Genomic DNA, 16,509 nt, shown 5'->3' on the forward strand with positions numbered 1-16,509 from the left:
CCAGGTTTGTGGATCTTGGGTAGTAGGTAGAATAGCCCCAGACGGGGCTCTAGAGGTGTGTTGGTATAAATCTGTTCTGGTGCTTGTGTAGGGAGTGTCCTGAGCAGATGGTGTAGTTTCTTAGTGTATTCCTCGGTGGGATCTGAGGAAAGTAGCCTGTAAAATTTGGTATTGGAGAGTTGTCTGGAAGACTCCTTCTGGTAGTCAGACCTGTTCATGATGACAGTAGCTCCTCCTTTATCTGCCTCTTTGATTATAATGTCAGGGTTGTTTCTGAGGCTGTGGATGGCATTGCGTTCCGCACGACTGAGGTTGTGAGGCAAACGATGCTGTCTCTCCACAATTTCTGCCTGTGTGCGTCGGCGAAAGGATTCTATATATAGGTCCAGACTGTTATTTCTACCCTCAGGAGGAGTCCACGTGGAGTTATTCTTCTTGTGCTGCTGGGAGGGTGTCTGTGTAATGGTGTGCTGGTCAGTGTTGTGTTGAAAGTATTCTTTGAGTCTGAGACGGTGAAAGTAGGCTTCCAGATCACCGCAGAACTGTATTATGTTTGTGCGGGTGGTGGGGCAAAAAGAGAGTCCCCGAGAAAGAGCAGACTCTTCTGCTGAGCTGTGTGTGTAGCTGGACAGATTGACAATATTGCTGGCTGAGTTAGTGGTACCACTGCTGTGGCTCTGTGTGGCAGGCAGGAGTTTAGACAGCTTGCAGTCTTTTTTCCTCTGTGGAGTAGTGAAGTGTCTAATGTAAATCTCCTGTCTTATTTTAGTAAAGTTCAGCGGTGTGGAAGTTTGTGTTGAAGGCTGGCTTTTTATGAAAGACTCCAGATTTGAGAGCTCTTTTTTGATGTTCTCCTGTTTGTTGTACAGGATGCTGATTAGGTGGTTCCTCAGTTTCTTCGAGAGCGTATGGCATAATCTCTCACTGTAGTCTGTGCAGTTTGTAGATTGCAAAGGGTTTTTCACCTTTAGTCCATTTGGTATAATGTCCATTCGTTTGTATTTGGAGAGAAAAATGATGTCTGTCTGAGTTTGTGCAAGCTTCCTTGTGAGGTTGATAGATTTCCATTCCATACGGCTAAATGCAGTGCCTTGCATGGTGTCAAGTATCAGCTTGACACGGCTACCCCCCCCCACACCCCCGATACTTGACTCAAAGTTGTCTGACACTTTCATTCTAAGACTCTTTCATTTGCCTATACTTTTGCCAAACTTTAACCATTGAAGCTGATTTTTTTGCACGCTGGGTGTATGCCTTAAAGCAGGGGTCAGCAATCTTTCTGAGGCCAAAAAGCAGTCAAGTAGCACTTTAAAGACTAACAAAATAATTTATAAGGTGAGCTTTTTTGTTTTGATAGTATATAGACTAGCACGGCTCCGTCTGTTACCTTTCTGAGGCAGAGTGCCAAAATATGACCTTTTAGACTACCTATGTGCTGTCCGAGTGCCTGTGATGCTTTTTTTTTAAATTCCTACTTTGAGCAGCTTTGTTAAATCTCTGCCTCTTTATTTATTATCATTTAGGTGGTGGGTTAGTAGCATTAGCTGGTCTTTTGTTAATCCACTGGTATCATGGCTTTGAGCAAGCTCCTGGCTGCATAGGGGAGTGGGGGCAGATGTATAACTACTAGAATACACTACTCTGCATCTGGAATTGAATGCAGACGTCCTCAGTCTCTACATTCCTCTGCTGTCAACAAATAGCTGATACCCACTGGCAAAATGTTTCATCCCCAGTTAATGAGTGATCCACATAGACTATTAGCCTACTTCTTTTACTAGTCACTCCTTCTAGTTCCTGTGTTATCACTCTGTGCCATAGACTAATGTTTTGACCTTATGACCCATGTTGGGGGTCATTATAGGTTCATGTGATACCAAAGATTTTTTTTTTTAATCCCTTACATGTAAACTATGTTTGACTTTGCAACCTTGATGTTCTCTTAATTTTTTAACATACAAAAATATATAATGTATAGTGACTAATGTATACACTGAATATTGGTGTGACTGCATTTTTAATTATGTGGGTTAGTAGTTGAGGGATACAAGGAAAAAAGTGACACACACAGAAGGGGAACAGAATGTGTGCGTTTTGGCTTTTTCCTTCCCTTGCAGACATTTAAAAAAAAAAAGTTGGGGGGGGGGGGCCCCGCACATTCTTATGTAACAGGTAAGGGCAGCAGGGAGGGGTAACACAGTGGGTTGAGCTTTGCCCTACTAAACCCATAGTTGTGAGTTCAATCCCTGAGGAGGCTATTTAGGGTTTTGGGGCAAACAGATTTAAAAAAAAAAAAAAAAACTGTCAGGAGGGTACTTGGCCCTACCAAGAGGGCCGGGGACTGAATATTATTGGTCTAATACCTGACTGAAGCAGCAAATGCTATTTAACAGCATGTTTCTGTTACTTCTTTAGAGAAGTGGGGGTAGTGGGGCACATTAGTATGGGCTATGTGCCCCTACCTCTGCCTGTGTCACATTAATCAGAGCTGAGTGAGATAACTGCCCTTAATATTTGGTTATCTGACCATATAAAATGTTAAGTGCAAAGCTGTACAAACCTGGAATTTATAACCTTTCTCTCAAAAATTTGAAAGCTAAATATATTAATTAAAGATACCTCCCCCTCTGAAGGTGTCCTATTCTAGCTGAGCTAGATATAATTGGAATTGCAAGGCAGTACGCACAGTTGGACCTCCCAGCTTTTGCTTTGGGATGCTTGCTGCTGATTCCCCAATCTGAGAAGAGAGAGCAACAGATTCAGGTAAGAAAGTTGTTTACATTTCTTTACAGCTGAACTGGCAAAAAAATTCATGAAAGGAAAGCATGGAATGTATTGCACATAGGGAATGCTGCTTCCATCAGTACTGAGAATTTATACTAACCAAAACTAAATTTGTTAAATTTCAACATCTTCTTAAGATAAACAGCCTCTGAGTAACGTATGTGCAGAAGCAATTAAAATTGATGCCACTGTGATAATATTCAGTGTGATTACCATGGGCGTTGTAAGCTATAAAATTAAGTGCTATGAAGCCTTAGTTCAGAAAACTGCCATATTTTTTAAAAACAATCTAATTGTTTCCTTTGAGACACTTGACACCTTTTGCCTTTCTTAGAATCAGTGCCTTTTTGTTTTTAAGGAGAGGGGGAAAAAAAAAAGCTGGTACACACAGTCAGCTCCCCACCCCCAGCCCACTTCCATGCCTGAGGCTGCTGAGGTGCCATTACTCAGTACCAGCAAGTACTGGGATAAAAAAACAACGAATGCTTAGAATGAACATTTGATGTGAGCTCCTCGCATGTGGTGAACCCCCACTTTTTTCTTTGCATAAATTTGTATCTTCCCCATTCTTTTTCTTTTTCTGCTTCTACATCTACCAATATAGTACTGGCTATACTAATAGATGCATTCTTAATTTATCTATGCACATGGCACGTTGTTAATTTGTGAATACATCTACAAAGCATGCAAGGTGTTTAGTTTGTTTATATTTTATAAATACTTGTCTATTTTCAGTTTTAATTGTGTTTGTATGGCTTCATGCCGTACTCTTTTGACTCGGTTTCTCATGATGGGGTAAAATCCAGATTGTTTACCCCAACTATGTAATAAATTTTACTGTAGAACATGATGGAGTTAATCAAACAAAAGCTTTTAAACAAACAGTATGTACTGAAACCAAAAAATTTCTCATTTGTGCAAGAAAATGATTTATTCCTCTGAGAATTTAATTATAAAATTCTGCAAATGTTTAACATCAAACTAATTTTTCCAAGGGTTTCCTATCTTCATGTAACCCAGAGGCTGTCCTACAGCAAGTGGATGAACATATGAACACTGGTGAGGTAGCAGGCTTTGCGTCACAGGTAAATAAACTAATCTCCTTATTCATACACTTTAAGAAAAGGGACCCTTAGACCACTTTATCTGACCCGTGTATTTTAGGCTATTATCTTCCACCCCAGTTACTTCTACATGGAGCCCAATCATACCTGTCTAAAAGTTATTTTCTGGAAAAGATCGCCAGTCTTGATTTTTAAGAGGGAAAGAAATGGAAAATCTATCACTAACACTTTTTCCAGTGGCCCATCACTATTGCACTTGTGCCTTATTTCTAGGTTGAATTTTTCTGCCATCAGTTTCTAGCCATTGGTTTCTGTTATGAGTTTCTATGCTAGATTAAAGAGGCCTTTATTATCCAGTTTTTGTACTTGATAAAGGGATGCATACACTAATCAAGGCACCAAGTTTCATTATAAACTGACCCGACTGAGCTTTTTAACTCTCACCGTAAGGCATTTCTCCAGCTCTGGAATCATTTTTGTGATTTCTTCTGCGTCCTGTCCAATTGTTTGTGGAGTGTTTGTGGTTTTTGTTTTTTGTTTTTTTTTTTTTAAATGTAGACACTAGAACCTCATGCATTATTTCAGAAGGGGTGACACCCATACAATACAGCCATCACCTCCCTAGTAATTTCTCCCTCATTTACACATTTTAAGGATTGTACCAGCCCGTTTTGACACAGCTCCGGAAGTTCTCCTTGAGTAATAAGATGGTGACAAAAACACAAGTTTTGTGCATAGTGGTGGGACACTGCTAGTACACTGTCAGTTAACAAAATAAATCAGTGGTAGTTTAATTATTCTGTAATTGACTTGCTGACAAATGTGGTTACACAATGTTCTGCAGCACACATCACATCAGAAGTGTAACACTAAGTGAAGGCTGACTGTCAAATTAGTAGTCTATTACAAACTAAACACAGCAAAACACTAGCCTAAGAAAAGCTATATACTGTTTTTCTTGCTTTCTGGCTCACTGTGGATGAGTTTATTTTGTCTCCCTATCTGAGACACAAGATTATTTAATTCTGAGATCATCCTAGCTTTCTTGAGAGTATGCCTATATTTTCAAAGTTCATTAAAAATCTTAACCTATAGATGCCTTACAAGTTATTTACATTTTCCTATACTGAGCTCTTCTTTAGATCTATAAAGTTTAACTCTTCCATCACTTTCAGATTAGATGTGTAATTCTAGACAACATCATAAATGAGAAACAATATGAAAGATTTTTGAAAACAAAATACTTCCCATTCTTGAAGCTACAAGTGATGAACACTGACAGAGTGAAAGAACTGGTGGATTATCTTGCCAACAAGAACTGGTAGGTTAATAAGGTATAGTATGGCAAGAGGTGGTTGGAGGGGCACTGAAAGTAAAAATAAAAAATTCCTATGGAAGGAAAATGTTAATTATAGTAGGTTTTTTGTTCACTACAGTGCTACTGACTTACCATCAAATAGGCTGTGTCTACACAAGCACAGATCTTCGAAATGGCCATTTCGAAGATTACTAGCGAGGCACTGAAATGCATATTCAGTGCCTCATAAACATGGCACAGGCCACGGCTCTTCAAAATTGCCACGTTTTGCTCCCGCGCAACTGTCTCGACGAGGGTCATTTTCAAAAGGACCCCACCAACTTTGAAATCCCCTTATTCCTATCAGCAGAATGGTGATAGGAATAAGGGTATTTCAAAGTTGGCGGGGTCCTTTCGAAAAAGAGCCCCATCTGGATGAGCTGCACAGGAGTAAAATGTGGCAATTTCGAATAGCCGTAGCCGGCACCATGCTTATGAGGTGCTGAATATGCATTTCAGTGCCCCATTAATCTTCAAAACGGCCATTTGCATGGCCATTTCGAAGATTTGTGCTAGTGTTTGGCGTAGCCATAGTCTCCAAGAGTTTCAATAGCATTGAGCATTTTTAAGTGACTAAGAAATCCCCCATCCTGCCTGGCACTCTGCATACTGGGCTAAGGGCATTATCTGAAGGTAATGGATCACTTATTTAGTAAAGTTATTTGCACCAAACTTCAGCTGTTAGCATTTTGTTCTTTGACTCAATAAGACTCGGACACGTGTTCTACTGGGATGGAAAGAGTAAGTTTACTGAAAGTTCCACAGAGCAGCAGATCTCAAATGGCAAACCATGAAACAGCCTCTTGAGCTGACTGGCCACATGTGACTAGCTTTCTTAAATTGAAGTTTCAGCTGTAAACAAATGTTTACCTTTCCATAGCTGCGTCTACACGTGCACACTACTTCGAAGTAGCGGCACCAACTTCGAAGTTAGGCGGTGAGACGTCGAAGTCGCTAACCTCATGAGGAGATAGGAATAGCGCCCTACTTCGACGTGCAACATCGAAGAAGGGACCGTGTAGACGATCCACGTCCCGCAACGTCGAAATTGCTGGGTCCTCCATGGTGGCCATCAGCTGGGGGGTTGAGAGATGCTCTCTCTCCAGCCCCTGCGGGGCTCTATGGTCACCGTGGGCAGCAGCCCTTAGCCCAGGGCTTCTGGCTGCTTCTGCGGCAGCTGGGGATCTATGCTGCAGGCACAGGGTCTGCAACCAGTTGTCAGCTCTGTGTATCTTGTGTTGTTTAGTGCAACTGTGTCTGGGAGGGGCCCTTTAAGGGAGCGGCTGGCTGTTGAGTCCGCCCTGTGACCCTGTCTGCAGCCGTGCCTGGCATCCCTATTTCGATGTGTGCTACTTTGACGTGTAGACGTTCCCTCGCTGCGCCTATTTCGATGTTGGGCTGAGCAACGTCGAAGTTGAACATCGACGTTGCCGGCCCTGGAGGACGTGTAGACGTTATTCATCGAAATAGACTATTTTGATGTTGCAACATCGAAATAAGCTATTTCGATGTTGGCTGCACGTGTAGACGTAGCCCATATGAGCAACAATACATGCCACTGTGATGTTTTGTGATCACCAATGGGCAGAAATCCTTATAGCTCCAAACTCATACCCTAGGGTATAACTGGTGTTGGTTTTACACAAGTCACTAGGTTTTAGGGGGAAATCCCAAGGAAAATAGAATAACTCCTATTAGGAATACAGGGAATTGGAAAATAAGTGAACGTGCCAAAGAAAAGAAATCAGACATGCATTGTTTTATAGTTAAATGTACATTTGTCTAAAGTCTCTCTGCATTATACAATATTAGAGGTGAGGGTGATTAGTTTTGGTAGCTGTGAAACAAATCTTATTTTTGCTTTTACAGCATGGATGATGCAGCTGCCCTAATTGTAGAATGTCAAAAACAATATGGAAATCCCATTCCTGCAGATAAGTCACCTAGTGAGATTTTGACGGTAAAAGGCTCTAATGTATCAGAAACTTAATTTTCAGTATTTTCTGTTTGAACAAAAAGACATTCATTCAGACTAAAGAGCAAAATGCTCTTGGACCAGTTACTTATTTTTCTGTTTGTTTTTTTTTACCACTTCATGGTAGCATTCTAAGTTTCAAATATAATCTATGCAACATTTCTTTTTATAACAGTGAACTTTATGCTTATTTGAATACTCCTACCCTATTTTCCTGTAAACTAATCCTTTTGTAATTGTTCCATTCCTATAAAAATAAAATTCTCAATGTTCTTCTTTCCTTCCCCTCCAGATGTTTCTCAGTGGACCAAAGTAGACCTCTGAATTACCTTACTCAAAACAGCTTACCCAGAGGAGCAGTTAATTGTATTCGTCACATGTATGGTGTTTAAAGGGGAACTAAGCTGAAACCACCTCAGTACCTTTTCAATAAAAGATACCATTCAATGTTTTTATTGTCCCTGGGTAACGTTCACATTAATAATGTGGAGCCATGCAAAAGTATTTGTATTATGACCCCTTTTTTTTTCTCCTCTGTGTCCCTCCCTGATACATCTTGATGTAATTTCAATTACTTCCCTTATCAAAGGGCTAAGTAGGAATGGGAAACTTCATCTTCCTTTCATGAGCTACGTGAAGTCATGGCTAATGCTAGTTCTCAGTCAGGTTTTTTGTATTTTTTTAAACAACTTATGCTCAAATCTTAAGATAAAATTCACTTTGTATAACAGTGATATGGGTTTCTAAATAATTGTAAATGTTACTGTATCTTACATAATTTATAGACTTGGGTTTCATTTAAGGATGGGCATAAGAGCTCAAATTTTGAACTTATACTACTATTTAATGTAAACTAAGATGCTCCCCTGACTTTTTTAATATATATACTACACGAATAGGGTAAGTTACCTGTGACTTTAATCTCACTGAAATGAGTAACTTCCTTAAACCCACAGTATTTAAATAAACAATTTAACTGCCATTAACTTTTGTGCCACTGTTTAAGACTGAAATATGTGGATGATTTCCTCCTAAAGAAAACTGAATACCTCACTGAGTAGAAACATGCCTTGAAGCTGTGTGCAGTTAAGTAGATGCACAATAGGTATTAGACCAGGTCGATTTGTATTTAAGATTTTTACACACACACGCATGCGCGCGCACACATCTGTTAAATTAATCCAGCAACAGTCCTAGTTTTTCAGATGTCATCTAATTGTACAATACATGATAGAAGAGACTAAACTGGGTGTTATACAAACTGAGCGAGGGAAGGCAAACTAGAAAACCCTGTATGCTTGCACCAAACTAAGTTAAGATAATTACTACTCTTATATGACCACATAGGGAATATTTTAGAATAGCAATTGTACTCTCAAGTAAACACTTCAGTCCAATTTAAGTTTGAAGGTAACAGAGAGGTAGCTGTGTTAGTCTGTATTCCAACAAAACAAAAAACAGCAGAAATATAGCACTTTTAAAGATAAAATGATTTATTGGGAGATGAGCTTTTGTAGGACTGATCCACTTTATCAGATCAATTTATAAGTACAGAGGATTAACTAAAAAAAAGCAATAAGCTGACACAGCAGATGAGGGATTAGACAAGCTTTGATATCAAGAGGCTTCAACAAATGTTTCCAAAAAAGTATAAGCTAATTTTATTCAAATGTGCAGGTTCCGTAAATACCATTTCCAAAAGTAGAGAGTTATTGTATCAAGCTGATCAATAACTCCATATATCTTAAAACAATTTCAGCTGCCACATATCATTAATAGTTTTATTCAAAACAAGTTTATTACAACATTAAAGGAATTTATTTAACAAGACTGATTGCATACCTATGGCATTTTGCACCATCACAAGATATTTTATAAGCTGAGCCATAGGTAGAAAACAAGCAGGAGTGTGCACTGTTTGAAAACTATGTAACTAGTTACATCACAGGCTACAAGTAGTTGGCATGTGAGTGTTTAATACTAAAAACAATCAAATATTGCAGTTTGTGGTTACTTGATTAGAACAAGGAATGAGATAGTAAAGAGAACCAGAAGATTGATTTAGGGTTTTTTGTACTCTATTCTTTCTACTTTCACATCATCTCCAATGAGCTGATATACATAGGTGACAACTGTGGAAGCTTGAATATCCATCAGCACAAATGAAGGAATAATGTTGCTGAAAAGAAAAAAATTGATTTACTATCAGGTAATTATAAAACAAACAGTAGGCATTAATAAATGGCTCTAAATAATTTGGATTTGAATTTTATAAGCATGACCTAAACAGGTTTAGGAAACAAGACTAGATAGAGGTTGAATATCTAACCCTCAAGCCCTGACTAGTGCTGAATGAGAGAATTTGCCAGACCATGAGAGATCAGTGTTGCTGAGCAGCACTACCAACATTTCCACTGCTTCCTGGGCTCTTAGACATTGTAGGGGAAAATTAGAGCTATATAAAAGCACAGAAGTTTTATAGGACCACAGGAAACTTGGCCACACCCATGATAGTAGATACTCATCTAAAACCACGCTGACTACCGATGTTGCTAGACAAGAGTGACAGACCAGAGGTTCAGTTTATATTTCAACAAACTCATCTTAAGGATGACTTAGAAGGTGTTGCAGAAAAATCCTTTACACCAACAGCTGTTTTCAGCCTTTTCTGTGCTAGATCCAAACCTTTAAGAAGTAATGCAGAAATGCATTTCTAAAGTTTCAAGGAAAAATTAATGTTAATATATAAGGCTTGAAGATAAACATGTTTATCATGGTAACTGGTATTTTATTGCTGTTAGTGCTGATAAAGTATAACATACAGACAATTGTCCAACTTATTTTAACTCACTTCTCCAAGGCACTGTAGGCTCCTGTGGCTGACCCAGGGTTGATGTAAAACTTGTTTTCATGCTCAAATGCCTCAAATTTGTGTGTATGCCCTGAAATTAAAATGTCCACATCAAACTGCCTTTGTATCAGTGCCAGGCTGGCCATATCTCCCCAGGGTATCACTTGATGGCCGTGGATCAGCCCAATTTTGAACTGCCCAACAGTTACAACTTTCTGTTCTGGATAATTCAGGTTCTAAAAATTAAGAACAAATATACAGATTAAGAACAAATATACAGAAAATACACTGAAACCGACATCTTCAAAAAGGAATAAAGTCATTTTACATTTATTTATATCACATAAAAGCGGGCTGCTCTTAAGAATGAGTTAGAGTAAGCAGTTTCAAACTTTGGGTCATAGCTGGTAAGGGCAAGCCAGTGGCTGGCTATCAAAGTATGTTTAGTTTAGTGTCCACAGGTATAGCCGCTTACAGATCCCAGGGGCTGGGAACAGCAAACCATAGCCCCTGGGACCTGCAAGCAGCTGTACCTATAGATGCTCAGGTAAACATACTGGCTGTGGCCACACTTGGCCAAAAATTCAAAATGACCATGCTAATGGCCAAACTGGAGGATACTAACGAGGCACCTCATTAGCATTTCAGAAGTGCTGCATTTTGATCCCGCGTGGCTCAGCTACATGGTTGATAGGAATAAGCGGATTTTGAAGTCTGTGGGGTCCTTTCAAAAAGGACCCCTGTGTAGCCAAGCTGCACACGATCAAAACACAGCACTTTTGAAGTGCTGCGGCCAGCAGCATGCTAATGAGGCGCCTCATTAGTATCCTTTGATGTGGCTATTAGCATAGCCATTTTGAAATTTTGGCCAAGTGTGGTAGCCAGCCCGCAGCTTACCCTTATAAGTTGCAACCAAAAGTCTGACAACCCCAAACTAGACACACCCTTCAATTTAAGTTTTTCTTCACTGAAGCATGCAGAAACCTCTACACAGAAAGCCACACCCAGCCAGAAATCAACTGCATTGAAGCCAAATGCATTAACTTGCTGGTGGCACCAAGTCTGAAAAGCTTGTAGAAATAATGAATGGTTATCCTGTATGTTTTAAATTAAATTGAAAATTACAAAAACTGCATCTGCTCAAGGAAATTCAACATCTTTGCAACAGCAGCTATCTGATGGCAAATAGATAATCCTAGGGAATTACTTTTACAATGCTTAATCAAATGCAATTAAATAAACCAAAAAGCAGTCATGTAGTACTTTAAAGACTAACAACGTAATTTATTAGGTGATGAGCTTTTGTGGGACAGATCTACTTCAGATCTGGAAAACTGTCTGTCTCACAAAAGCTCATCACCTAATAAATTACGCTGCTAGTCTTTAAATTACTACGACTGCTTTTTTTGTTTTTGTGACGATCCAGACTAACAGCTACCTCTCTTTAAATATAACAAATTCTCAGCTTAAATCTAGTTCTCACTCCATGCCAAACTAGGATAAAGTAATTTTACTGACCGTGACTACCTAATACAGGTTAAACCTCTCTAGTCTCAGCTTTGGGGCCCAGCTGGTACTGAACCAGAAAATTTGCCAAACCACAGGGAGTTGTCATCTAGCAGCATTACCACCACTTCTGCTTACTGGGCTCTTAGACATTTTGAGGTAAATTAAAGCTAAGTAACAGCAGAGCCAGGACTGGTGGCTGTAAATCAAACTTAAAGGATGACAGGAAACTGGGCTACACCTATAATAAGTGGACATCTAACTAAAAATCATGCCAGACCATGGCTGTTGCCAGACAGAGACTGCTGAATTTAAGAGGTTCAGCTTGTACTGCATATTTTTTACCTTGCTCTTTAAGTAACTGACGGTCTCAAATCAGTCCATTTCATTAATTGGTGTAAAATAGCTCATGTCACCCTTGCATAAGAGACTTATGTAAAAATCTTTACAGAGTCATTACCTCATCAAAGTCTCCTCTAACAATGTGAACATCCCCAGCCAGAGTCTTGAGGTAGTCATAGCTCTCCTTGGTGCAGAGGTTTCCGGTGCAGAGGATGTGCTGGATCTTTCCTGGGACCAACAGTTTTTTGAATTTAGCTGGGAGGCTGTTGCATCGATGCGGGATGTGAAGGTCTCCTAGTACTAACACCAGCTTATTAGGTATTGAGGACAGGAAAAAAAAGATAAGAATTACAGAATCTAATTGGCCAATTTAAAAAAAAACACGCAGCAAGAAATTTGCAGACTTGATTACCTTCAGTTTCACAGTTCTGCACTTCTAATGTAAGACTACTGTTAAAATAATTGAAACTGAGTTTGTGATTGGGATGTAGGTAAATCTGGGTCACAAGGTGAGTGTCTCAGATAGTGCAAACAAGGCTTTAGTCTATACTACCCTACAAGATTGCTGCCAGTAGATATGGTAGCAAAACCATCTAGTACTAGAGGCCCTTAATATAAAAGTACTTGTGTAATTGTTGTTTTTCGGAAATGGTATAAGCTATACCAGAACAAGCACAATTATACTGGTGTAACTGCATCTACAGTACACCTTACATTGGCTATGTCAGAAAAAAAACACGTCAGATGTAGCTATATTGGTAAAATTTAAGTGTGGACTAAGTCTATGTCATAGCCGCTTTCCTTTCATTATTTCAAGTTTACCTTATTTCAGTATTTAAATCATTTTGTTTTCCTAAAATGAGTTTGCAGTGTGTCAGTGTTTAAATGTTTTTTGAATCAGAAGTCTATCAAGAACCAAGATTAAAAACATTTTAGTTTGCATCATGTGCATGTTTTTTCCTCAAAAAGTTTACTTTAAGAGCACTTCAAACTGAAAATGAACCAGAACAGAAATATGAATACATAAAACTGTTTAAAGAAATGCTCTATGAAGTACGACAAGTGCTGACAATACAACTGATGCAATTAACCAACAATAGGGTCTATACTTCAAATCTAAGATGTCACCATTATTTAGTAAATCACCTATACTATCATAAATACCTTTCACCTGAATCCTTAATATAAAGCTGGCCAACAATGTAATGTCACACCACTTTTTGAACATGTTATTCAGGAAATAATATTAATAGAGGCAAAGCACCAATAAGCCGAGAATAATATAATTATGCAACATATGTGTGAAAAGGGTTGTAAAGGAAAAACTTATGTGCCACCAGGCCACATGATCATAGGCTGAAAAGCAAGCATTCCTATTATTCTGATAAACACATCAACAGCTGTGTAACTTTTCTTGCAAGTGCTGAAGTTATAATACTCAATGTGATAATACTGTAAACAAGTAAGTTGCTCTCCAGCCAAATATAAAAAATAGCTATCACTACTCATAGCTACATTATAAATTAAATGCAGCCCAGTCTACACAATAAAATTTTCTACTTTGCATTTTATTCCAGCAGTCATGCAGCTGCATTCATGTTAGCAACAATGTTAACAGAAGTGGAGATAGGGTTTTTACCACTGTTGTAAAAGCCTGCTCACTCTAAATATCCAAACTATGCAAGAGAGAGGGGAATACTGTAAGTCAAAAGACTGGTAAAGCAATACCGAATCTTTAACCTGTAAGCCATGGGTGTTGAACCTTTTGGCTTGCCTGGGCCGCACTGAGTGAAGAGGAATTGTCTTGGGCCGCATATAGAATATAATATAGTTAATGTATATAAATCACATAATAATGTTAAAAGTTTATGATCTTGTGGGGCCACATTACTAGCTGTCCCGGGCCGTGGGTTGGACACGCCTGCTGTAAGCCACTGGTTCAAATACAGTCCACTCCAAAAGTAACAAAAAGCACTCCTTCTGCTATTCTCAATAATAAGGTAGCCTTCCACCATTTCCCACTGGACAGATGTCCTATTATTCCAAAGGATGACACCTTCAGCTCAAAAAGGAATCAAAATGGTTTACTGAGCTCATGCCAGTGTTGTACCTGTTCAGTGATTAGGACTTCATTCTACAGCAGTGTTTCCCAATTTTATTTGGCCATGGAACCCTTTTAAACTTGAAAGAATTTTACAGAAACCCATTCCCAGGCTCTACCCCCTTAGCCTCTAAATCTACCTCCCTATCCCCAAGCTTTACCACCCTACCCCCAGGCTTAACCCCTTTCAGACCCAAACCTGTCCCCACACCCCCAGGATTAACCCACCTCATCCCCAAACTGCCCCCCTGGGACGAGCCCATCCATGACACTGGCTGGAGAGTCTATGCCAGGCAGCCACATGCACCCAGCAGAAGGAAGGCTTGGCTGTCATGGAAGTATTCTGTTGGCAGGAGTGAGCCAAGCCGCACCCACCCGAGAAGTGTGGCCGTGTGGGTAGCAGGCTGAGTGAGGGGCTATCTGCAGCTGTCTGTCCTGCTGTCACTGAAATAATGGAACTAAATTCAGTTGGTTTAATGGCCGGATCCCTTCTGCTGGCCGTTAAACCAACTGAATTTAGTTCCATTATTTCAGTAACGGCAGGACAGGGAGTCGCAGGCGTCAGCTATTATAAGGGCATTTTCTTGCAGAAACCTTATTTTGTTCCATGGGACACCATTTGGCAAACACTGTTCTACAGGGTTGTTAGCCTATCAGTTTTCACCAGAACTTTGTTCATTTTAAAATTTGAATAGGGCAAAGGCGGGAGGGGGGGGGGAAGGGGGAAGAATACAAAATTTTGGCATGAGCTACAAACTTAAAAAAAAAAAAAGTGAACTAACATGTTTGAGCTGCCAGTGCATATTGGTAGAAATGTTTAAAAGTTATGTTTTAAGAAAATGTTATACCCTCTTGATAGCATAGCCATATTTACTTGAAAATTTTAAAATTATATCCTAATATAAGTGACTTTGTAGCATAACTGATTTAGTTGGCAACAAAACATAGGGGGTCTTTAATCAAGTCTCACAAGATTTATATGCAACACTAGTTAGTGACATATGCAATCCCTTCACTTCATGCTCTCAATTAGCCACATAAACCCACCTATGAAAATAGCTTACTAGACTTCAATAAGGTTTACGAAGTTTTCTTCTGTACCGTTTCATAGATACAACAATCCATGACAAAGAGCACATAAGAATTTGGCTTTAAACAGAAATTTAGTTGCAATTTTGCCTATGGATTGACTACCAGCTATTTCATAATTCATACCTATTTTAACATCTAGTAGCATTGACAAATCACCTACCACCAGTGTTAGCAAGAGCCAAGAGGAGTAAACTTACTCTGTGCCCAGCCTTATTGGAATGAAGAAGTTGATTGCAGACAGGGGGAATGAAAAAACAGGGTGAAACATGAACAATGTTAAAAGAAAGCAACAGAAAAGAAAAAAATAGACATGAATAGCTAAATAATGATATTTAATGTTATAAAAAGAAGTGTTAAAAATTAGCTTTACTGAAACTGTGTCTAAAATAATATTGGAAGACTTATTCAAGCTGCAACTTCACAAAGTAGTCATACTATTTATTGTAACTTCCCAGTGAACCAATTAATGTTTTTCTTCCACACGATCTTTTTAAATTGAACATTAGCCTGACTAAACAGTGACTGATCAGAATTCCTCACCAAAAACCAAAAAGGCCAAGAATCGCCACTTAAGTCAATTTCATGGATTTATAGTCTTACAAGACATTGCTTATGTACTTCTGGTGGGGCGGGGAAAGGCTATTCATATAAATTAATACTATTAAAGCAAACAATGCTGAAGAACAAATTAAGGCTAGAAGGGTAATAGAAAACAGTATGCAAAAGAAAGACAGACTCACCTTGCTAGTTTACCTAAATGCCTGGGAAACCCGCTATGGATTTCTGAGATGAGCATTAAGGTGCACGAGAACCAGAGGTAAAAGCCAACGATTGTTTCATAAAGAGCTGCTTAGGTTTACTTTGCAGTAGGCGTATTAGTGGAGAATCGGTGCCCTACAGAACTGGCCCCACAATTAAAGCAATGCTCAGGGCAGCCTGCTGGCACTGAGCGCCCCGAAACGGGATCCCTACTCGAAAGCGGTGGGGGCGGAACGCCTCTGGGCCGGCAGCTCAGTGGGGGTGGGGGAGAGGGACAGCAGTGCTCGGCCCTGAGGGGAGAGCCAGGCCCCCTCCAGCGAAAGGTGGGGGTCCGGAGCTCCCTCCGTCACTCACGACGCCCGGGGCGGCTCACCATTCTGCTCCGCTCGTCAGACGCTTCTCTTCCGCTCAGCAAAGGGCCACGGCCAGCCGGCAGTCGCGCAGGCCAAAGGCGCTTACGGCCTTCCGCTACGGGACTGGACCATTCCCAGTCGGTAGGCGGGAGGGCGCGTTCTTTAGACGTCAGGCTGCGCACGTTACGAGTCGCGACTGTCGACCCGCTACGGGCGGAGGCTCATCCGGGTCCCTGAGGAACAGTTGGCTCCGCCCTCTTGAGCCATAGTTTTGTTTCCCGCCTTTTTGCGACGCCCTGTGAGGGTGGAGGTGTTGGGTTGGGAA

The 16,509-nt window shown here is 40.0% G+C and overlaps 2 protein-coding genes across 3 annotated transcripts in view; one reads left to right on the forward strand and one right to left on the reverse strand.

The window, feature by feature from the left end:
• The window catches only part of KNTC1 (kinetochore associated 1), an 81,867-nt gene extending 73,729 nt beyond the window's left edge, over window positions 1-8,138 (forward strand). Inside the window, exons 60-64 of the mRNA XM_075012708.1 lie at window positions 2,634-2,763; window positions 3,780-3,869; window positions 5,024-5,169; window positions 7,075-7,165; window positions 7,473-8,138. Coding sequence (XP_074868809.1) covers window positions 2,634-2,763; window positions 3,780-3,869; window positions 5,024-5,169; window positions 7,075-7,165; window positions 7,473-7,496 — 481 coding nt within the window. The 3' untranslated portion in view covers window positions 7,497-8,138. The remainder of the gene's footprint in view (window positions 1-2,633; window positions 2,764-3,779; window positions 3,870-5,023; window positions 5,170-7,074; window positions 7,166-7,472) is intronic.
• A 519-nt stretch (window positions 8,139-8,657) lies between these two features.
• Window positions 8,658-16,387, reverse strand: VPS29 (VPS29 retromer complex component). 2 transcript variants are annotated; one of them, XM_075012840.1, is made up of 5 exons: window positions 16,205-16,387; window positions 15,270-15,281; window positions 11,998-12,189; window positions 10,032-10,267; window positions 8,658-9,359 (listed from the first exon to the last, which is right to left on the reverse strand). In XM_075012840.1, exons 1-5 carry the CDS (start codon window positions 16,205-16,207, stop codon window positions 9,242-9,244), a joined length of 561 nt encoding a protein of 186 aa, XP_074868941.1. In that variant the 5' UTR covers window positions 16,208-16,387; the 3' UTR covers window positions 8,658-9,241. The 2 variants fall into 2 exon arrangements, with proteins under 2 accessions (XP_074868941.1, XP_074868940.1); XM_075012839.1 differs by lacking the exon at window positions 15,270-15,281 and having other exon boundaries at window positions 16,205-16,367.
• Window positions 16,388-16,509: the final 122 nt, after the last annotated feature.

The sequence above is a fragment of the Carettochelys insculpta genome, chromosome 18, assembly GCF_033958435.1.
Source record: "Carettochelys insculpta isolate YL-2023 chromosome 18, ASM3395843v1, whole genome shotgun sequence".
Lineage (NCBI taxonomy): Eukaryota > Metazoa > Chordata > Testudines > Carettochelyidae > Carettochelys > Carettochelys insculpta.